The sequence below is a fragment of the Chionomys nivalis genome, chromosome 6 (genome assembly GCF_950005125.1).
Source record: "Chionomys nivalis chromosome 6, mChiNiv1.1, whole genome shotgun sequence".
Classification (NCBI taxonomy): Eukaryota; Metazoa; Chordata; class Mammalia; order Rodentia; family Cricetidae; genus Chionomys; species Chionomys nivalis.
In genome coordinates, this window is record NC_080091.1 from 14,274,211 (window position 1) to 14,297,305 (window position 23,095).

Here is a 23,095-nt window from a genome sequence, read left to right on the forward strand (position 1 = left end):
CTCGGTGCAAATAAAAGGAGGGCCTGGACTGGATTTATACTAACAGTCCGGAACTAGCTCTTGTACACCAGGCTGGTCTCGAACTCACAGAGATCCGCCTGCCTCTGTCTCCCAAGTGCTGGGATTAAAGGCGTGTGCCACCACTGCCCGGCCTTTCTTTCTTTCTTTCTTTCTTTCTTTCTTTCTTTCTTTCTTTCTTTCTTTCTTTCTTTCTTTCCTTTTCTTTCTTTCTTTTTTTTTTTTTGAGACAGGGCCTCTCTAAATAGCTTTGACTCTCCTGGAACTCACTCTGTAGACCAGGCTGTCCTCAAACTCACAGAGATCCTCCTGCCTCTGCCTCCCAAGTGCTGGGATTAAAGACGTGTGGCACCACGCCCAGCTGTGAATTTAAATTTTTATTTAATTGAATTATATTTTATGTGTGTGGGTGTTTTGCCTTCATGTATGTCTGTGCATGCCTGATGCCCATAGAGACCAGAAGGGGCATCGCATTTCTTGGAACTGGAGTTAAAACAGTTGTAAGCTGCCAAGTTAGTGTTGAGAACCAAACCTGAGTCTTATGCAAGAACAGCAGTCAATGCTCTTTTCTAGGTTTATTCTTTTTTAAGTTTTTTTTTTTTTTTTTTTAATTTGATGGAGGGTCACTTGGAGCTTTTTGTTGTTGTTGTTGGTTTTTCGAGACAGGGTTTCTCTGTAGCTTTAGAGCCTGTCCTGGAATTTATAGACCAGGCTGGCCTCGAACTCACAGAGATCTGCCTGCCTCTCCCTCCCAAGTGCTGGGATTAAAGGTTTGCACCACCATCGTCCGGGCGACTTGGAGCTCTTTATGTAGACCAGGCTGGCTTTGAATTCACAGCCTCCCAATTGCTTGGATCAAAGGTGTGTACCTCCATATGTGGGCTGTAGCCAATTCTCTTAACCTCTTGAGACATCTCTCCAGCCATACAGAAAACCTTTTTCATAGTCACTGATAAAAAGCTTGAAGAGCTACACTTGGGAAGGAGTCAAGAAATGATTAGGGTTTGTAAGCTAAAATGAAAAGAATTGGTATAACTTAACATTTGAAACACTAATCCAGCTCACCCAGGATGCCTTAACTTCACTGCGAGTGAAACCCAAAGTTTAGCCCGGCAGTGGTGGCGCACGCCTTTAATCCCAGCACTCAGGTGGCAGAGGGGGGTGAATCTCAGTGAGTTCAAGGCCAGCCTGGTCTACAGCATGAGGTCCAGGAAAGTCAAGGCTGTTAAAGAGAGAAATCTTGTCTCAGAAAAAAAACAAAACAAAAGCAAAACCCTGACCCTTTCATGCCCCAGGATGCTTCCTTGCGAAGTTTTCGGGCTCACCTACGTCTTTTGCCATGGCTTTGGCCAGTTCCTTCACAGTCATTCCGACCCATACTTCCACGTCCCTTTTAGACTTCATTGGAGACAGCTGAGATCTTGATGGCTTTTTTTCCTATTAAAAAGACAGAACACATGGGGACTGGAGAGATGGCTCAGAGGTTAAGAGCATTGCCTGCTCTGCATAAGGTCCTGAGTTCAATTCCCAGCAACCACATGGTGGCTCACAGCCATCTGTAATGAGGTCTGGTGCCCTCTTCTGGCCTTCAGGCATACACAGACACAAAATATTGTATACATAATAAATAAATAAATAAATAAATATTTATGAAAAAAGACAGAACACATAAGTGAGAAGGAAAAAAAATATGTTCTACCCCCCCCAAGACAGAGTTTCTCTGTGTATCCCTGGCTGTCCTGGCCTTGAACTCAGAGATCTGCCTGCCTTTGCCTCCCAAGAGCTGGAACTAAGGGTGTGCACCATCATGCCTGGCTGAAGGAAGAAAAATTTAAGTGACAATTTAGATTTATTTTGTAATATGTACCACAATTACAGCTATTCCTATCAGCAAAGTTCTTATAAACACTTAAACTGCACAACAGTGAGAGCGGAACTACCTGTTCTCACAAAGATCTGTATAGAATATGGCCTCACACAACAGTCTATAAATGATAAAATGTCAAAAAAAAAATACATAGTTCTATACGCTTTGACTTCGGATCAGGTAATGGAGATGATGGATATCTGCAACAACCTTCTTTGTCACAAAAAGCCTGTGCTGTTGCAAGGCGACACCAGCGAGCATGTCCGTCTGCCAGGGCCGGGCACACAGCTGCTCGGCCCACACTGGAGAAGCCGGTGAAAAGCCGGGCTTCCACCGCGAGCGCAGTCCTCCCTGACTCAAGCTGCGCAGCTGCCTACAGATAGTGTGGAGTCGCAGCAAGTGTTCCAACTTCAGTAGCTTCTGGTTCATGCTTCTCCTAGGGAGAAAAACAATTTTAAAACAAAATTTTGGTTAATAGTTAAATCAAATTAGCAAATAGGAATTGAAGATTTACTATATGCAGATCACGTCACAAATAAAACTGGGTTTCTGCCCTCAAAGGACTCACGGTCTAGCGAGAGATGAGCTTCTATGCCAAGTCCTCTCCTGACAACAGCTATTACTACTGCTCTTGTTACCATTACAGTGAGATTGACGCTTCAGAGGGGCCAGGGGTACAGCGCGCTTTCTCACATGCTTAACGCTGCTCAGCTGAGTACGGCACAGGCAGGGGATCCTAGCACTCAGGTGGAAGCAGAGCTCAAGGTTCGCCTTAGCTACGTTTGTGGCCTACTCTGGCTACATATGACATTGCCTAAAAACAAATAACTATAAATTTTTTTATTTTTCAGGGGCTTGGAGAATCATAAAATACTTGTTTAGCATATAAAAGAACCTGAGTTTGATCACACATCATATAGACACATACAGAGAGATAGTCTCAGTTAAATACTTTAACGTTCATTTTAAAGCCTTTTCTCTTTACTTATATTTTTTTTTTATAAGTGAAGTTACATTATTTTTTTCGATTTATTCCTGTTTTGCCTGTGTGTATGTCTGTGAACCAGGTGGGTGCAATGTCCCCCAAAGCCAGAGGGGCATCATGTCCCGGAACTGGAGTTCCAGACAATTGTTAGCCACCATGTGGATCTCCCGGAAGAGCAGCCAGTGCTCTGAACTGCTGAGTAGTCTCTCCATAGCACTATATTATCCTTTAAAATTTTCAGTAAAGAATATACTGTTGTTTTATAACATCAAGTACTATTCTTTTTAAAAGATTTATTTATTTATCTATCTATTTATTATGTATACAATTTTCTGCTTGAATATCTATCTATCTATCTATCTATCTATCTATCTATCTATCTATCTATCATGTATACAGTTTTCTGCTTGAATGTATGCCTGCAGGCCAGAAGAGGTCACCAGATCTCATTATAGATGGTGGTGAGCCACCATGTGGGCGCTGGGAATTGAACTCAGGTCCTCTGGAAGAGCAGCCAGTGCTCTTAACCTCTGAGCCATCACTCGGGTCCCAAGCATTATTCTTTAATGTTACAGAAAGAATAAAAATATAGAGTATTGGGGCTGGAGAGATGGCTCAGTGGTTAAGAGCATTGCCTGCTCTTCCAAAGGTCCTGAGTTCAATTCCCGGCAACCACATGGTGGCTCACAACCATCTGTAGTGAGGTCTGGTGCCCTCTTCTGGCCTGCAGACATACACACAGACAGAATATTGTACACATAATAAATAAATAAATATTAAAAAACAATATAGAGTATTGCACTTGAATTTACCTTAATCGTATAGAGCAGCAGTTCTCAACCCGTGGGTTGCAACCTTTTTTTTGGGGGGGGTCACATATCAGATATGCTGCAAATGTACATAATGATTCATAACAGTAGCAAAATTACATTTATGAAGCAGTAATGAAATAATTTTATGCTTGGGGGTCACCACACCATGAGGAACTGTATTAAAGGACCACAGTATTAGGAAGGTTGAGAATCACTGCTATAGTTCTGGAACAAAATCCTCAACTTTTATGTTGTCTGAAAATTCTTTTAACTGTTTCTCTCATCATATAATACGGTATTTCTATAGTAAACATAGTTTATATTGATAGAGGATTTATGAATATCAATATTTTATAATATTTAGAAATAGCAACAGCATAAGACATGATCAAAGAAATGGAAGTGCGTTTGTTACATAATAAGACATTAAACTATGATCTTAATGGAACATTTCAATTCATCGTCCTCACATGTATTCTGTGGCTCTGACAGGGTAAATACACTGACTTGTTTGAGACAGGCCTCACTGTATTATTAGGCTGGCTGGGAACTCATAATCCCCGGCTTCCACTTCTACAAGCTGTGATGAGACATGTCCACCATGCCTTCCCATGAATGTTTTGGTTTTTTTCTCTTTTTTCTTCCCTTCCCTCCTCTCCCCTTCCCTTCCTTCTTTTCTTTTTGTTTTCAGATAGAGTTTCTCTGTGTAGTCTTGGCAGTCCTGGAACTTGCTCTGTAGACCAGATGGGCCTCAAACGCAAGAGATTCACTTGCCTCTGTCTCCTGAGTGCTGGGGTTAAAGGTGTGCATCACCACCACTCTGATGTGGGATTCCCCTCTGTATGCTGGGAATACCATTGGTTAATAAAGAAGCTGCTTTGGGCCTACTGAAGCACAGAATAGGGCAAGGCAGAAATTCCAAGCAGATAGAGGAGAGAGTAGGTGGAGTCAAAGAGAAGCCATGTAGCCGCAGGAGACAGACACTGGACAGAACCTTACAGGTAGGCCACAACCACACGGCAATACACGATTAAAAGAAATGGGTTAATTAAGATATAAGAGCTAGCTAATAAGAAGTGTGAGCTAATAGGCCATACAATGTTTTAATTAATACTGTTTCTGTGTGCTTATTTTGGGCCTGGGCGGCTGGGAAATGAATAAGCAGCCTCCACATACATCACTTGGCTGCTATCTTTGTTTTTAAAAGAAAGAAATGATAGCCAAGTGTGGTGAAGGTGACTGCAACCCTGCCAGTTGGGAAGCAGAGGCATGAAGATCAGAAGTGCAAAGCCAACTTTGGCTACAGAGTGAATTTGGCGCCAACCCAGGCTTCAGGAGATCTTGTTTCAAAAAAGTAATAAAACGAACAAAAAATAAACCCCACTGTTGGTGAGATGGCTTAGCAGGCAAAAACAATCTTCAAGCTTGACAACATGGGTTGTCCAGAATCCATTTTAACATGGAAAGAAAGGTTCAACTCCCCCAAATTGTCCTCTAACCTTTACATGTGGTCCATGATATGCACATGACATACCTGCACATATACACATAACATACACCACAAATGCACAGAAAAAAACAGATAAAAGGAAAGAAACAAGAGCCAAAAAGGACACAGTAAAGTTGTGAAGAAAGTACCTGGGGAGGTAACCAAAGAACCTTGGGTGGACACCTGCTCTGACACAAATCAGCATTATAATGGCAGAGCAAGTCACTCTTGTCCTGTGGGCCTCATTTTTCTCATCTCTGTAAAAAGAAAGTAAAAGTGTTCAACTATCTGTCCTGTCTACAACAAGGCCACAAAGAGAACATGAGATGATTTATTTGTTTCTCACTGATAACTGGCATGCTTTGAAGATTCACCACCATTAGTCAAAAACATCCACAAGTTACTCTCTTGCTCGTTTGGAGATAATTCTGGGGCTTTGTGTTTAATATAGTTAGCATCTTACCTTCTCACCCAAGTAAGGATCAAAAGTAATTCTGGCTTCATTCCAAATAAATGAAAGAAGACTTAGAAATTCAAGCCAGGCCTGGCAACAACAACCAAAGGCTGAAGCAGGAGGATGACAAGTTCAAAGCCAGTCTCCATCCTTGGCTACATAGGGAGCTCAAGGGCAGCCTAGGTATATCAGACAAACCACCACTCAGAAGAAAAAGAGAAAGAAAAGAGAAAAAAGAGGGAGATGGAGTGTGGGGGCAGGGAGGAGAGAGAGGAAAGAGAGAATACATTAGTCCAAGTGCAAGGACCTCAGGTTCAATCTGCGGTGTTGCCGGGAGAAAGAAGAGGCCAAAGCGATGGCTTTGGTAGAGCACTGCTGCTCTTGAGACAGCTTAGTCCCAAACATCCGCTTTGGGAGGCTCACAACTCCACTACTCTAGCTTCAGGGGAATCTCACTTTCTTCTTGCTTCTATGGGTAGGCAGGCATAATACACACACACACACACACACACACACACACACACACACACACACTTTTTAAAAAATCCAATAACCAAGCATTTACAAGTCTATCATATACCTCAAAAAGCAAGTAGGCATATGCTTCTGATCTAAGAAGAGAAAGGAAGTGCTCAGAGAGCATAGGATTCCTTAAATCTTTTTTTTTTTCTTTTGGTTTTTCTTGAGACAGGGTCTCACTATGTAGTTCTGGCTGTCCTGGAACTCACTATGTAGGCAAGGCTGGCCTCGAACTCAAGAAATCTGCCTGTCTCTGCTTCTAGAATGCTACCACTTAAAGCATCAAAGGCGCGTGCCCCTAGGCCCGTTTTTAAATGAGTTGTGGAACCAGATTGACAGAAGGGCACGGATGAATGGAATGGTAAAGACCACAGGACAAATCAACACAGAAAAATGTAATCGAGGAATCAGACACATCAGGAAAAATAACCCAAATCTCAACCCTGGAAGGAACCTTGGTTGTTAAATATTCCAAAGCCTCTCATTTACGGAGGACACTGGAATTCAGAGGGGTCATTCCCTACTGCCATAAGGTTAATGGCCACCCGCGTTGGAACTCAGGTCAATGCGAGGAGAGGGTGGGTATGCTGCAAATGTCGAGCTGCATTAACAGAAAGGTCTGAATGGATCCGCTACAAGTTTTAGAAAGGAAAATGTAGTTGTGAAAACCAAACCCCGCCGCCGCCACGCGAGCCACCGGGGAGCGTGCACCGGGGCGCTCATCAAGCCGCGACAAGTGACACTGGCACTCGAGACCACCCTCGCTCAGAGACTCCACTCACTCAGCTGCCGGGCGAGACCTCTTCCGGACCCAGAATTGTGGGTCGGTCAGTCCGTCCCTTCCGCAAGGTCCCCGTTGAGTTTCCGGTCCCGCCGGAAGCGCCTTTCCCAGGGCATTCGGGGCTGTCTGTGGCTGGCGGAGGCGCTCGGCGTGTCCCATCCCTCCCCGGGGAGGACGTGTCCTCCACCCCCCCCCACACGTGTCCTACTCACACACACACACACAAACGCGCGCGCGCGCGCGTCTCTAGCAGGAAGGAACCGGTGCCCGGTGGCTATAGGGATTTAAGAAGTCACCTCGCGGGCACGGTAGGTAGCTCCGCCCATTCCCAGTGTATGGACCGGGAGGTGTTTTGTCATCGCTCTGTGCCTCGACTTATTCATTTTTCACTTTATATTTCAGTGACTTGTTGAGAGCACCTTGCTCATGTAAACATTTTTGGTTTTGATTTTCGTTGTTTTTCTCCACTTTGGAGTCTTTTTGGAGCCATCACCACATGTTGAGGTTAACTCGTTTACATCTAACACTTGCACAGAATAATGGAATAGGAAAGTTTCTTCCCCAAAGCACGCTTACACTTACCTCCCATTGTCTACCCTAACTCAGGCCTCTCAACCCACTCCTTTCCCATTTTTTATTTTATTAATTTATTTTTTTGTTTTTTTCGAGACAGGGTTTCTCTGTAGCTTTGGAGCCTGTCCTAGAACTAGCTCCTGTAGACCAGGCTGGCCTCGAATTCACAGAGATCGCCTGCCTCTGCCTCCCAAGTGCTGGGATTAAAGGCATACGCCACTACCGCCCGGCTCTTTCCCCTTTTTAAAAAATTGTATGTATAGCCGGGCGGTGGCAGGCGGATCTCTGTGAGTTCGAGGCCAGCCTGGTCTACAAAGGGAGTTCCAGGACAGGCTCCAAAGCTGCAGAGAGACCCTGTCTCGAAACCCCCCCCCCAAAAAAAAATTGTATGTATATGGGGTGGGAGATGATTTGTGGGAGTAAGTTCTCTTTCCACAAGGTCGAAGGGATTGAACGGAAGAACTTAGGCTTGGCAGTAAACTCCTTTACCCAGTTAGTCATCTCAGCACCCGCTTCCCCTTCCCGTCACAAAGGGTTACAATCAATATTAATTAATGAGTAAAGACTCCTGGACATCTTTTTATCAGAGTCTCCACTGTTCCCACACTTGAAAATGCCTTAAGTTCATTCCAGTGCTTACCATTTTACCTACTGTTCAAAAACATCTAATGGAGTTCATGTTCTGCAAGCAATTCTTTCCTCTCACTTGCTTCGGCGAGCAATTGAGAAACCAGTAGAAATACTGTTGATGCGGCCTGCCTGCTAATTTTTTTAAAAAAAATATTTATTTGTTATGTATACAATATTCTGAGTGTATGTGTGTCTGCAGGCTAGAAGAGGGCACCGGACCTCATTACAGATGGTTGTGAGCCACCATGTGGTTTCCGGGAATTGAACTCAGGACCTCTGGAAGAGCAGGCAATGGTCTTAACCTCTGAGCCATCTCTCCAGCCCCCTGCTAATTTTCTTGCATCTGTACAGGCTCTTCATCTCTTCAACCTCAACCACACCTCCTGTTTGCAGTTCAAATGCTTTTGAATTATCATCATTCCCGCAAACCTCCAGCCTGGGGTCACTGTCTTTCCTGTAGACATTATGTGTCCTGTTTTCAGCTTCTGCTTCTCAGGCCTCTTTGAAACTCCTTAACTCGGCTGTAAACCTTTGTGCATCTTTAAACCTTTGCAGCCATTCTGTATCTGTGCAGAAACACAGATGCATTTACTGGGAGTGTGTAACATATAATCTAAGAATTAATGTTAGTGCCAGGCGGTGGTGGCACACGCCTTTAATCCCAGCACTTCGGAGGAAGAGGCAGGTGGATCTCTGTGAGTTTGAGGCCAGCCTGGTCTACAAGAGCTAGTTCCTGGACAGATTCCAAAGCTACAGAGAAACCCTGTCTCGAGAAACCAAAAATAAATAAATAAATAAATAAATAAAAATAAAAAAAGAAAGAAAAAAGAAAAAAAGAATTAATGTTAGTACTTAAGACTGTAATAAAAGGGAAGTGGAGAGATGGTTTACTGGATAAGAGCACTGGTTGCTCTTCCAAAGGACCTGGATTCTATTCCCAGTGCTCACACAGCAGTTCACAACCTTCTGTGACTCAGGTTCCACAGGGATCTTACGCCCTCTTCTGACCTCTGCATGCATGTGGTATACATACATTCAGGAACATGCACATATACCGAAAAAAAATTTTAAGAAATGAATAAAACGGGCTGGAGAGATGGCTCAGTGGTTAAGAGCATTGCCTGCTCTTCCAAACAAAGGTCCTGAGTTCAATTCCCAGCAACCACATGGTGGCTCACAACCATCTGTAATGGGGTCTGGTGCCCTCTTCTCGTCTGCAGGCATACACACAGACAGAATACTATGTACATAATAAAATAAATAAATATTAAAAAAAATTTTAGCCGGGTGGTGGTGGCGCACGCCTTTAATCCCAGCACTCGGGAGGCAGAGGCAGGCGGATCTCTGTGAGTTCGAGGCCAGCCTGGTCTACAGAGCGAGTTCCAGGACAGGCTCCAAAACTGATCGCCACAAGTGTCCCCCAAGCCCCCCACCGAAAATGCGCAGTAGGTTAATTTACACATGGCTAGTAAATCTAGAATCATTATTTCGGTAAACAATTCAGAATACCAGAATTGACTAATAACAAACATCTTCATCAATGTGGAAGTGGCTAAAAATGGTGATCCAGGCTTGGGTAGCTCAGTGGTACAGTGCTTATCTAACATGCATGAGGCCATTGGTTCCATTCCCTGCACCCAGTAAGCAAACAATTATGATCCTCCTACATGAAATATTTACTAAAATAGGAATTAGGCTAGCAACAGGAAAATTCATATCAGTTAAAAAAAAGCAAAATATAGAACTATATATAAGAAGGCTTCAATCGTCTAATGATCACAGATACACAAAACAAGGAAAGAACAAAAGAAGGAATTTGGAATGGCTCCCTGGGCACTATTGTGCTGGTGTTCAGGATGAGTTTGATACCAGTCTGTGCACCACAAGACCATGACTCCATGACTCAAACAATTAAAGAGAGAGAGAGAGAGAGACAGAGAGAGAGAGAGAGAGAGAGAGAGAGAGAGAGAGAGAGAGAGAGAGAGAGAGAGAGAGAGAAACATCGAATTGCTGTCTTAAGGGACATTTTAAAGGGCTGGAGAGATAGATACTCTGTGGCTAAGAGCACTGACTGCTCTTCCAAAGGACCTGAGCCTGCACCTACAAGGTAGTTCCTGACTATCTTTAACTCCACTTCCAGGGCATCCTGCGCCCTCTTCTGGTCTCCGAAGGTGGTGCAGACATACAGACAAAACATAAAAATAATACAAAAGATAGGTTTACGCCAAAAAGTTTAAAAATTTTGCAATCCTGAGTTCTGAGAGAAACTATGAACACAACTCTGAGCATATCAATGTTTCATTTTGTATATGAGCCTTAATCTAAATTTTTTACTTTTTTTTATTGATATTTATTGAGCTCTACATTTTTCTCTGCTCCCCTCCCTACCTCTCCTCTCCCCTCTTCAATCCTCCCCCAAGGTCCCCATGCTCCCATTTACTCAGGAGATCTTGTCTTTTTCTACTTTCTACTTCCCATGTAGATTATATGTTGTCTAAGTTCTCTAGGATTGTGGTTTGTAGGCTGGCTTTCTTTGCTTTATGTTTAAAAACTACCTATGAGTGAGTACATGTGATAATTGTCTTTCTCTGTCTGGGTTACCTCACTCAAAATAATGTTTTCTATCTCCATCCATTTTCCTGCAAAATTCAAGCTGTCATTTTTTTTCTGCTGTGTAGTACTCCATTGTGTAAATGTACCACATTTTCCTATCCATTCTTCAGTCCAGGGGCATTTACGTTGTTTCCAGGTTCTGCCTATGACAAACAAAGCTGCTATGAACATAGTCGAGCACATGTCCTTGTGGCACAATTGAGCATCCTTTGGATATACACCCAAAAGTGGTATTACTGGGTCTTGAGGAAGGTTGTTTCCTAATTTTCTGAGAAATCGCCACACTGACATCCAAAGGGGTTGTACCAGCTTGCATTCCCACTTAATTTAAATCTTTTTTTTTTTTTTTTTTTTTTTGGTTTTTCGAGACAGGGTTTCTCTGTGGTTTTGGAGCCTGTCCTGGAACTAGCTCTTGTAAACCAGGCTGGTCTCGAACTCACAGAGATCCACCTGCCTCTGCCTCCCAAGTGCTGGGATTAAAGGCGTGCGCCACCACCGCCCGGCTTAATTTAAATCTTTAAGTGGAATACTAAGGTGGAATTTGAAACTCCATAGTGAGTGGTCCCAACATGGCTGCAGATCCCCGGCCAAAACGTATTAAAATGACCACGGCAAAGAGTGAATCGTTGCACTACTAATATTTCTAATATCAAAACGGGTTGGAGTACTGGCTGTTCTTGCAGGGGAAGAACCCACATAAGTTATCATCCGTAACTCCAGTTGTAGGAAATTGAACACCCTCTTTCGGCCTCCTCAAGCACATGTGGTGCACGGAAATGCATGCAAAAATAAATAAAAATAAAACGCCCATACACATACAATTTAAAAAGAAAAAGTGGTACGTTACAAATTATAGTTGGAAAGCTATGAAGTCACAGTGCCGCAGCCCCGGGACGAGCACCCTATGTAGAGCTTTCCACGGGTGTGAACGGCGACTCACGTGGTCGGGGCTGCGGCTGGCCGCCCTCGACGGTCCTCAGCCGGGCTAGACTTGGGCGCCAGCCTGTGCTCTGTGCCAAGCGCCGGCGGAGGCACCGCCACGCCCCGGAAGTTGCGACACTTCCGGGCAGGCGCCTCTGTCAGCCTTCGGGCGTAGGGGAAAAACGGCGCCGCCTGAGCTGTGGGCGGTGCTAGAGCAGAGGTTCGGCCCCCTCACCATCCTCACCGAGCTCGTGTGGCACTCCGAGGTGAGGCTTCGGAGCCGGGGTCGGGGCCATAGGGTGAGTGTTTCTTGGGTCCAAGAGGAACTTGCAGGTCTTTCGATTTGAGACTGCGGTTATCATGAACTTGTCTTGGGATGATGGGTGTGACTTAACGAGGGCGGGATGGCTGCCGCCTTATGCAGATGAAGGTACTTAGCTGCACGTCTCCACTTAAGTGGCAACCCTATATAAGTGCCTGTGCTGTACCAGGTACCAAAGACCAAAGCCGGTCATTGAGGTGGGTTTGGTTTTTACTACTTTGGATAGTTCGGATACCACCGCAGCAAGGCAACAATCATTTCGCAAATAATTACAGAAAAGTATATATACCCCTGGGTCTGGAGAATTGGTTTCGCCGTTAAGAGCACGTACTCCTCTTGCAGATGACACGAATTTGATTTCCGGTATCCACATTGAGCTCTTAACTGCCTGTTTAAAATTGCAGCTCCAGTGGGCTCAGCCTTCTTTTGGCCCTGCACACCAGTACGTGTCATAAACAAAAATACTTTAATAATTTTAACATGAGTTATTGTACTGGAAATTTGCAAGGTAGTTTATGGAAACTACCATGAAGTTAGGTATGGCTTGAGGTACACATTTTATGACAAAAATACATGGTTACTATTCCCCATCTTTACAAAGGTCACAACAAAATTGCTTTCTGACCTTCCTTCCAGTTAGTTACATTCATGTGTACGGTGCCTTTTTTTCCTTTAATGTTCTTTCTGTAGTAACCCGGGGTCTTAAGTTCTCCTGCAGTGTTCTTGAATAGTGGAGATTGTCAGGCATTCTGGAAGAAAATATTAAGGATAGCCACAAACTTTTACTTCAAAAAGTTCAAAAGCAGTAAGCTTTTCAGGCATCTGCGGCTTTGTTAGTGTTCTGAGATAGAAAACTGGCCTAAGAAAAACCGAGGTCCTGAGGTTAGCAACTGTAATGACTTAAGGCTTTTTTGTTTATTCGGCAGGGTTCTGCTGTGCATTTATCTGGACTCTTGTTCCTAACCCTAGCCCAGAGTACCATTTTAACAGGGTACAAGGTCTATAAAGTATTTGGAAACTGAGGGTTTAGATCAGAGGTACCCAATTTGTCTAGCATGAATAGTGCTCTGGGTTCCATCAGCACCAAAAGCTCAACCTCAAGCAAAATAAAAAACATTTATAATGAATAGAGATGGGTCTCTACTAGTTAAATTCAGAGCAGAATACTTCCTGGTGGTACTTTCAGCCACCAGGCAAATTAGATACAACTGTGGTTGTACATATGTATGTGTGCTACTTCATGTGTGTGATATTTTGCAGGTGTTTACAGTAGAAGAAATGATGCTTCATATTCAATATTTGAAAGGAGCACACAGTAGGAAAAAGAAGAAAAACTACTGGCTGGTAGCAGTTCTTCATGACAGACAAATTAAATGATCTTGGCAAGCAGTTAGGAGTTGGGAGTGGTAATCTTCGGTTTGCTGATGAAACAGCCATGCTAGAAAAAGTGAAAGCTGGTCAAGGCTGTGCCACACCTTGGCACTCTTCTGTGATGATAGAGATGGTTAAGTTTGTTCAGGATTCAGCATTTTCGGAAGGACATGAAGAAGTATACTTCCATCCAGTGACTAATGCTGCAACCATGGAATTGAGTCCTGAAGACTTGCTCATATTTGTGAATGCTACAGGACATGATCCCATAATTCTAAACTTCGATTAAAAGCTGACTGGGAACTGGGCATGGTCTAGTTCTCTAGGCAGAGCAGGCTGGTCTCTTGAGTTCTAGGTCACCCAAGGACTACATATTCAGATACTGAGTCCAAAAACAAGCCAATTAGGCTAATGCTTCTAATAAACTCATTTCTGTCAGCTGTTTTATTACTTTTGTCTTTGATTTGGAGGTTATCGTTCATCTTAAGATTTTCATGTGTATGAGCATTTTTGCCTACATATCACATGTGTGCCTGCCCGTGGTTGTGGAAGTCAGAAGAGGACACTAGATCTCCTGGAACTGGAGTGGCAGATAGCTGAAAGCCAGCATGTGGATGCTGGGAACTGAAGCTGGGTGCTCTGCAGGAGCAAGGAGGTCTAACCACTGGGCCGTCTTCCCAGCTCCAGTCTTAAGGATTTTTTTTTCTATTTAATTATTTATTTATTTATTAAAGATTTCTGCCTTCTCCCTGCCACCACCTCCCATTTCCCTCCCCCTCCCCCATCAAGTTCCCCTCCCTCATCATCCCTAAGAGTAATCCGGGTTCCCTGCCCTGTGGGAAGTCCAAGGACCACCCACCTCCATCCAGGTCTAGTAAGGTGAGCATCCAAACTGCCTAGGCTCCCACAAAGCCAGTACGTGCAGTAGGATCAAAAACCCATTGCCATTGTTCTTGAGTTCTCAGTAGTCCTCATTGTCCATTATGTTCAGCAAGTCCGGTTTTATCCCATGCTTTTTCAGACCCAGGCCAGCTGGCCTTGGTGAGTTCCTGATAGAACATCCCCATTGTCTCAGTGTGTGGGTGCACCCCTCGCGGTCCTGGGTTCCTTGCTCGTGCTCTGTCTCCTGCTCTTAATTTGGACCTTGAGATTTCAGTCCGGTGCTCCAATGTGGGTCTTTGTCTCTGTCTCCTTTCATCGCCTAAATGTTTTTCTTAGGGTTCACCTTCTTAATTAGCTTCTCTAGGATCACGCATAATAGGCTCAACGTCCCCTATTCATGGCTAGAAACCAAATATGAGTGAGTACATCCCATGTTCCTCATTTTGGGTCTGGCTCACCTCACTCAGTATAGTGTTTTCTATTTCCATCCATTTGCCTGCAAAATTCAGGAAGTCATCGTTTTTTACTGCTGAGTAATACTCTAATATGTATATATTCCATACTTTCTTCATCCATTCTTCCATTGAAGGGCATCTAGGTTGTTTCCAGGTTCTGGCTATTACAAACAATGCTGCTATGAACATAGTTGAGCATATACTTTTGTTGTATGATAGGGCATTTCTTGGGTATATTCCCAAGAGTGGTATTGCTGGGTCCAGGGGTAGGTGGATCCCGAAATTCCTGAGAAACCGCCATACTGTTTTCCAAAGTGGTTGCACAAGTTTGCATTCCCACCAGCAATGGATGAGTGTACCCCTTTCTCCACAACCTCTCCAGCAAAGGCTATCATTGGTGTTTTTTATTTTAGCCATTCTGACAGGTGTAAGATGGTATCTTAAAGTTGTCTTGATTTGCATTTCCCTGATCGCCAAGGAAGTTGAGCATGACCTTAAATGTCTTTTGGCCATTCGCACTTCTGTTGAGAATTCTCTGTTCAGCGCAGTGCCCCATTTTTTAATTGGGTTGATTAGCCCTTTACGGTCTACTTTCTTGAGTTCTCTATATATTTTGGAGATCAGACCTTTGTCTGTTGCGGGGTTGGTGAAGATCTTCACCCAGTCAGTGGGTTGCCTTTTTGTCTTAGTGACAGTGTCCTTTGCTTTACAGAAGCTTCTCAGTCTCAGGAGGTCCCATTTATTCAATGATGCCCTTAATGTCTGTGCTGCTGGGGTTGTACGTAGGAAGTGTTCTCCTGTGCCCAGGTATTGTAGAGTACTTCCCACTTTCTCTTCTATCAGGTTCAGTGTGTTTGGACTGATATTGAGGTCTTTAATCCATTTAGACTTGAGTTTTGAGCATGGTGATAGATATGGATCTATTTTCATTCTTCTACAGGCTGACATCCAGTTTTGCCAGCACCATTTGTTAAAGATGCTCTCTTTTTTCCATTGTAGACTTTTAGCTCCTTTATCAAAAATCAGGTGTTCATAGGTTTGTGGGTTAAAGCTAGGGTCTTCTATTCGATTCCATTGGTCGACTTCTCTGTTTCTATGCCAATACCAAGCTGTTTTCAATACTGTATCTCTGTAATAGAGTTTGAAGTCAGGGATGGTAATGCCTCCCGACAATCCTTTATTGTATAAGATTGTTTTGGCTATCCTGGGTTTTTTTTTCCATATAAAGTTGATTATTGTCTTTTCCAGATCTGTGAAGAATTTTGATGGGATTTTGATGGGGATTGCGTTGAATCTATAGATTGCTTTTGGTAGAATTGCCATTTTTACTATGTTGATCCTCCCAATCCAAGAGCAAGGGAGATCCTTCCATTTTCTGGTGTCCTCATCGATTTCTTTCTTCAAAGACTTAAAGTTCTTGTCAAATAGATCTTTCATGTCCTTGGTTAGAGTTACCCCAAGATATTTTATGCTATTTGTGGCTATCGTGAAAGGTGATGCTTCTCTGATTTCCCTCTCTGCTTCCTTATCCTTTGTGTATAGGAAGGCAACTGATTTTTTGGAGTTGATCTTGTATCCTGCCACATTCCCAAAGGTGTTTATCAGCTGTAGGAGTTCTTTGGTAGAGTTTTTTGGGTCGCTTATGTATACTATCATATCATCTGCAAATAACGAAAGCTTAACTTCTTAAGGATTTTTTAAAAAGATGAATTGAGGTAGTGTTAGTTGAGAGATTCTACTCAACTAACACTATCTGCCATGGCCATTATTCATTTTAAGAAGGCCTTCAACAATTGAGTCCTTTTGGGATTAATGAACTTAAACCTTCAGATTTTACTATACTTAGAATATACTGATAGTGGCTATTCTGGGAAAATTATGATTGTCCCCAATGAGATAACTGAAAACACTTTGCAATGTTGGATGTGTTTTTAAACTAGTGCTTTTTTTTTTCAATAAACAAAACTTTCTAGTAAACATTTTTTTTTATCCAATTGGGACATGATCTCATGTAGTCCGGCTGTCCTCAAACTAGCTGTGTATCCAAGGGTAATCTTGACATTATATTGCTTCCAAAATATTGGGATTACAGGCAGGAACAATCACACTTGGCTTATTAAACTTAATGTAGAAAAATTAGAAGTAGAAAATGTTATGAGTAAACTTTTTTTTTTTTTTTTCTGACAGGATTTCTCTGTAGCTTTAGATCCTGTCCTGGAACTAGCTCTTGTAGACCAGGCTGGCCTTGAACTCACAAAGATCCACCTGCCTCTGCCTCCTGAGTGCTGGGATTAAAGGCGTGCACCACCACCACCTGGCATGATCAAACTATTAAAGTTACATTTTAAAACTCAGGAGCAGGGGATTGATGAGATGGCTCAGTGGTTAAAAGCACTGACTGCTCTTCTAGAGGACCCAGGTTGTTCAAGTCCCAGCACCCACATGGCAGCTCACAACTGTTTTGTAATTCCAGCTCCAGAGAGACTGACACCATTACACCAATGTAATAAAGTTAAAAAAATACTCAGGAGGAAAATATACCTTATGGCATCAGGATTTATTTAGAAACAGAAAGGCTATAGCGGTATACTATTTGTATTTTTAAAAAAATAAAGCTTTCCTGAAGAGGAGAGGGCAAAGCAGTCATACAAGTCAGGGAGTAGTGGCATACACCTTTAATCCCAGGACTCAGGAGACGACAGAGGCAGACAGATCTCTGAGTTCAAGGCCATCCTGGGCTACACAAGATTGAATCTGTCTAAAAGAGAAACAGGTCAATACAAAGGTGATCCCAGCACTAGGGAAGTGGAGACAGGAGTGAAAAAGGAGTGATATGGCTTGGTGGAGAGAGGAATAAAAAGGGAACAGACAGGAACTCAGTAGTGTGTAGAGCTTGAGGATTCATAGAGACAGGTTCTCACCCGGTTCAGTCTGAAGATTGGGTAGAGGTAAAAGGTCTCTCTAGTGGTTGGCTGCTTTGCTTTTCTGATCTTCAGGTTGAACTCCAATATTTGTCTCTGGGTTTTTATTATTTGTACTACAAATGTCAGTTTCTTTTGTCCTCTATCCTAACTTACTGTCCTATTTTAGAATAACTTTATTAATCTATGTGATGGTGAATCTTGGTTGTGAATTTGATTTGATCAGGAAATAAACACTCCTCTGGGCAGGTCTGTGAGCACATATCTAGGAAGGACTAAGTGAGGAAGGAAGAGACCCACAGCCTAGACTCAAGTTCCAGGAAAGAGCAGTGCTCCTTGGTGAGTCCCATTGCTGCTACTGCCATCCTTTATCGACATTTGTCCATGTGGGCTTCAGACCAGAGGCTCTTCGAGAATCTTCTAGGTCTTCTGCACCTACCAGGTTCTTAGACTTTCCAGCATGTAAAACAGCCACTGTTCAGATACCCAGGCCAAATGTAAGCTGATTTAATATATCCCCTTGGTAATATATATTCTCTTGGTTATGTTCCTCTAGAAAATCCTAATGCAATATTCTTTCAGTTATGGCATCTGACATAGGCTAGACTATAAAAATTGCTCTTGCCATTATCTCCCTATAGTTATTAAAAGAACTATAGTTTTGTTTAATCTTTGAAAAATACTATCTAGTAGAGGTTCTGTAATTTGTACCAGCTTGTGTTTCAGAAAGGCAAAATAAAGTGATGACTGTCTTGTTTTAGAGGTTCCATGCTTGTTTGTTTTATCTGCCCTGCACTCTATCTCTAAGAAAAAGAGGCAGTTTTAGGTACATAAAATAAAGGATCAGGACCAGAATTTGTAGACCTTGGATGTCTTGTTGATAGTGAAAACAGGCTTTGGAAGAATGATGTAGCAAGACTCAGCAGGCTGCCTCAAGTGTGTAAGTAAAAATAAAACATTAAAATTATTTTTTAAGGTTTATTTTTATCTTATGTGTTTTATCTGCATTAATGTCTGTGCACCACCTGTGTACATCGCCTGTGGAGGCCAAGAGAGGGTGCTGGGATTTCCTGGAGCTGGAGGTACAGATAGTTGTGAGCTGCCATATGGAAATTGAACCTGGCTCCTCTGCGAGAGCAGCCAGTGCTCTTAATCACAGAACCATCACTCCAGCCCCCACAAAGAAATTAATTTTCCAGCTTGTCACATTCTTGGCAGTTTTATTTCCTGACCATTTTAGTAACCTGTGGTTAAGTGATCCAAAATTAAATGGAAAATTCCAAAATTAAACAGTAAGTTTTAAATTGCATGCCATTTTGAGTGGCAGGAGAAGTCATCGTTGAACCATGACTTTGCCTAGCATATCCATGCCATATACACTACCTGTCACTTAGCCTTTGTGGCCACCAGACTGTGGCAGTATCTGTGTTCTCACAGTGCTGGTGTTCAAACAACCCTTACCTACTAGTTCAGCAATATATTTCCTGTATCACATCATCTCACCACCTAATTATTTTATGTCATATCACAAGGAGAGTGCATACAGCACAATAACAAGTTCTGAGAAAGGAGCTGGCCTACAGATTAGTGGTAGACTGCCAGCCTATCTCCCATGCTTCAGGCCAGGTAAAATCTCCAGCAGTACCCCCCACCCCGCAAAACAAAAACAAAATCAACCCTGAGAAAACAAAACAAAAATCCCAAACAGTATTGTTATAGCTCTATTTTTAGTGACTACTGTTCCCCTTACTGTGCCTAATTTATGATGTGAGCTCTCAGTGTTAATGTATGGGAAAAAGAAAACAAAAAGACCAGCCAATTCAGGCATTCATTGGGAGTGATAGAGCATACCCCTTCACGGATAAGGGAAATGACTATAGATTGCATTTAAACATATTTTAGGATTGACAAAATTTGACTTTCTCCCCAAACTTCTTAATAACCAAAAATGATTAGGGTAAAATACATAAAGAATGAAAAAGTTCTCCAGGGCAAAAACTAACATGTGACTAATATGCAATTTTAAAATGATTATAACAATTTGTTTAAAAAATTCACCTTTTTATTTCTTTATATCAGTTAATCCAGCATATATATTTGTAAGGAGAATCAAAGGAGGGGGAAAGTGACTGTGAAAGACAATTCAAACAATGGTATCTTGCCATGCATGGAATCCTGGGGCTGATATTAGGCACCACCAAGTAAAACCGTTTTGCCATTCAACTCTACCTCCCTTATTAGCATTAATTCTTAAGGAAATGTTACAGCTTTTTATTTGATTTGGTACTTAATAACAATTGTGAGTACAATGGCAAACACAGAAAAAAACTAGTAGAAATGAAAAGGACATTTAAAATCAGGTTTTGTCAAAGGATGTTACAAGTGCAATATTATCTATTAAGCATTCCTCTTAAGGCATTTTTATTGTCCAAATAGCTTAACGTGTACATCAAGGTTTATATTATAAAATGGGCTCTTTTTGTGGTATTGATATTCAAGACCTAAAGAAAAACATATATCTCAGGACAAATAGCTGTAAAGAAAACAATTCACTTTTCTCATAAAGAGTAACTTAAAGTACAAAAGTAATTTAGAATACATAATTCCCATTATAATTCCAGGTTTGGTACAGTATTGATTCACTTCCTGACATGAACTGTTAAAGACGGTACAGGCTGTAGTGCTCCATTTGTGAGGTGGCTACAATTCTATGATACACACAGTGATTTTTAAATAGGCTTTTGACATGCCTTGTATGAAAGGTGCTACACACGAACCTGTCTTGTGAACTCTTTGGTAACCACCAACTCAAAAAACTTGGGTCAAAACATTGCCATGGCCAGCCAGGAGGCATATTATTACAGTTCTGGGCTGGTGCTGGTATTCTGCTTTTTTTTTTTTTTTTTAAGTGTTCTTAGAGGTTTAGGGGTTGGTTAAGGAATAGAAAGAACCAGACAACTAAAGGCAGGTTTAAGCCTGTTTAGAAAATCAGTTCTGGTTCATTTCCATTTGGCTTAGCTTCCTACGAAATCTGCTTCTGAACTAGATTTTCTAGAAAAAAAGTTCTTGTGGTTATTGTTTAGTCCTTTCTTGAAACAGTATGAGGAAGGTAATGAATTATGAACATTGTAATAGTTTCATTGTATTCACTTGGTTTTCTCTTCTTCTCAGGGTCGGCCTACTCCACTTCAATGCATCACTTTCAGCTGAAGTGGTCCTGCTGGTTAACCAGCAGGCTCCGCTTTAGGATAGTAGTATAAAGAGGTCAAACTGCATTATCACTCACCCTCATTAGGTCACCTCACACTCATGAATTGTCCTGGGATGTGTGCTAATTGTGCAAATTGGATGCTAGTAATATAAATCTAACTTACCCACTTACTATTTTTAGCTAAAACATAATTCTATACTTACTCTCAACTTCTCGATCGAAAGTGAATTTACATATTTTACATGCAAATGTCTCTAGACTGCTGTGTACCCATTTCCCAATTTGATACTTGAACTCAAGGACTCATGATGCAGTGAGATTTCAAAGTCTAGAGAATAGATTTTCAGTATTTCTGTTGTGCAGCATTTGGGTTTCAGTAAGAATCCTTTGTATTTACATATATATAGCACCTTTCATTCAAGAGTTTCAAAGTGATTTCATTTTATAGCATTATTTTCTGGCAAAGCCTACATTATGGCAACACTGAATTAAATAAATCCAAGTTCTTTAACTTTCAATTTCTGGTCAACTAAGCATTTTATGTCTTTTTTATTGATGGTCTTTCCAAAGGTGCCCTATTACAGATAGTGGGGGAGGGGGAGAGAGACAGATGGGGGAGCAAAGAAAAGAGACCTTTGTCATGGCTACTGGGTTAGTGATGACACACCTTAAAACCACGTTATGGAATATGTAATTATTCCAAAAAGTTCTTTAGAGCTGGTAGTAAGAGCTTAAGAAGTATACTGTTAAAATAAAAATAGTATTTTTTTATTTCAAAAGATTATTCTGGTTTTTACGTTAAATAATGAACTTGTCTTAATGAGTAGCAATGTGTTTTTTGAACTTCATAAGAAAATAAAACTGTGATATAAAATTGCTACTACTAAAAAAATTCGTGTTTCTCTGGGTTAACTAAATCTACATTTTTGTGCTTTTTTCCCCAAATGTTTAAGGTAACAAACACATACAAATATTTCAAAGTTACCTATAATAGTTATCAAGTTTAATATAATATAAAGGACAAAAACAGAAAAATTCTTAGTAATAAATGACAACCTTAATAGTAAATAAGTTCCTGAAAAAAATGTAGATCATAGAAATGATTTACATTATTTTACCATAAGAAAACTTGTTAAGCAATAATCAGCTCTCACGTTTAACACATACATAACCCAATAGCAAAGAAGGGAAATGAGTTAAAACACAATTGCTTTATCTTGGGAATACTATTTTCTGGAAAACCATCTCACTAAAAAAAGTTTCAGAAAAATTATTTTATTTTGGATCCATTTATGAATGCCTAGTGCAGCTTAGCAGAGAAAGTTGTAAGATTAATATCATACAGTTTTTATAACTCTAATATGTCATTATGGAATTTTCTGCATATCTGATGAATTGAATTTCCTTTGCAGTGCACCCAAACAATTGGCTCTAAAAACAAAACCAGTAACCAGCGTTCCAACACATGCAGTCTGCTAACCAAAGAACCCTGACATGCCAGAGCAGTTCTCTCTGTGTCCTGTATATAGTACATTCCCACAAAATACTACAGCACTTCATTCAGATTTACACAACTAAATAGAAATGGCTAGCTTTTGGGTAATACTTAGCAGAAGCAGTAAGCAAACATGGATAAATTAATAAATGTTGAAAGAAGTAGGCTGTTCTCAGAATACTTGACCTTAAAACACTCATCCTTAGTGAGAGAATGTCCTTTATTCAGTAGAGCTTAAAGCACTGTACAGTATAGTATCTAAAACCTTCTAAAACTTCTGGCAGTTGGATCCAGTAGTGCTCCTTGATTCAAGGAAGGAATGAAGTTTGTATTCTTGCCTGCTCTATTCACGAAGGGATGTGTTAAAATCGCCTTATGATTTTTTTAATAGTTCCTATAGTTGCAAGGTGTCTTGTTACTTCAGAAATAAAGTCTTCATACTGAGAAACTGAAGGACACTTTTCTCTCTGTATTTTGTTGAAAGACAGAAAGAAGAAAGAAAATATAAGAACAGCTTGAAGATAAGAGGGATATAAACTCAGCGAAGCTAGTGTGGGAACAGCATGCACCAGCTATTTATATGGAAATGAGAATGACAGAAAACCAAAGGCAACATCTGAGCTGTTCTGTTAAGATAGGTATTTAGTCCATTCTTACCCATTATTCAGAAGTTGTAACGCATAGAAGACAGACTTCACATTATTCACAACTAAAATTAAATATAAATTGAGAGAAAATACTTAGGTTTGCCACCCACAAAGACAGGCAAAAACCTA

At 41.5% G+C, this 23,095-nt stretch overlaps 3 protein-coding genes across 12 annotated transcripts in view; 1 reads left to right on the forward strand and 2 right to left on the reverse strand.

Moving 5' to 3' along the window:
- Nucleotides 1-11,607, reverse strand: part of Mtif2 (mitochondrial translational initiation factor 2) — a 27,344-nt gene extending 15,737 nt beyond the window's left edge. The window contains exons 1-4 of one of the 5 annotated variants that reach the window (XM_057771748.1): nucleotides 11,589-11,607; nucleotides 5,321-5,428; nucleotides 2,096-2,321; nucleotides 1,344-1,455 (exon numbers count right to left, since the gene is read on the reverse strand). In XM_057771748.1, coding sequence (XP_057627731.1) covers nucleotides 1,344-1,455; nucleotides 2,096-2,321; nucleotides 5,321-5,376 — 394 coding nt within the window. In that variant the 5' untranslated portion in view covers nucleotides 5,377-5,428; nucleotides 11,589-11,607. Of the gene's footprint in view, nucleotides 1-1,343; nucleotides 1,456-2,035; nucleotides 2,060-2,095; nucleotides 2,322-5,320; nucleotides 5,429-6,926; nucleotides 6,967-11,588 lie in introns of those variants that run through there. The other 4 variants (XM_057771746.1, XM_057771750.1, XM_057771749.1 and 1 more) reach the window with 4 other exon arrangements.
- LOC130875680 (prolyl-tRNA synthetase associated domain-containing protein 1-like) lies at nucleotides 9,567-13,772 on the forward strand. Its single transcript, XM_057771723.1, is given in 4 exon segments — nucleotides 9,567-9,573; nucleotides 11,762-11,928; nucleotides 13,245-13,351; nucleotides 13,353-13,772. Coding segments are annotated over 4 exon segments (573 nt in total). The 3' UTR covers nucleotides 13,645-13,772.
- Nucleotides 13,773-19,610: 5,838 nt separating this feature from the next.
- The window catches only part of Ccdc88a (coiled-coil domain containing 88A), a 157,076-nt gene continuing 153,591 nt past the window's right edge, over nucleotides 19,611-23,095 (reverse strand). For 4 of the 6 annotated variants that reach the window (XR_009057257.1, XM_057772008.1, XM_057772009.1 and 1 more), the window contains one exon: nucleotides 19,611-22,786. The gene's annotated coding sequence lies outside the window, so the exon portion shown is untranslated. The remainder of the gene's footprint in view (nucleotides 22,787-23,095) is intronic. The other 2 variants (XM_057772010.1, XM_057772007.1) reach the window with 1 other exon arrangement.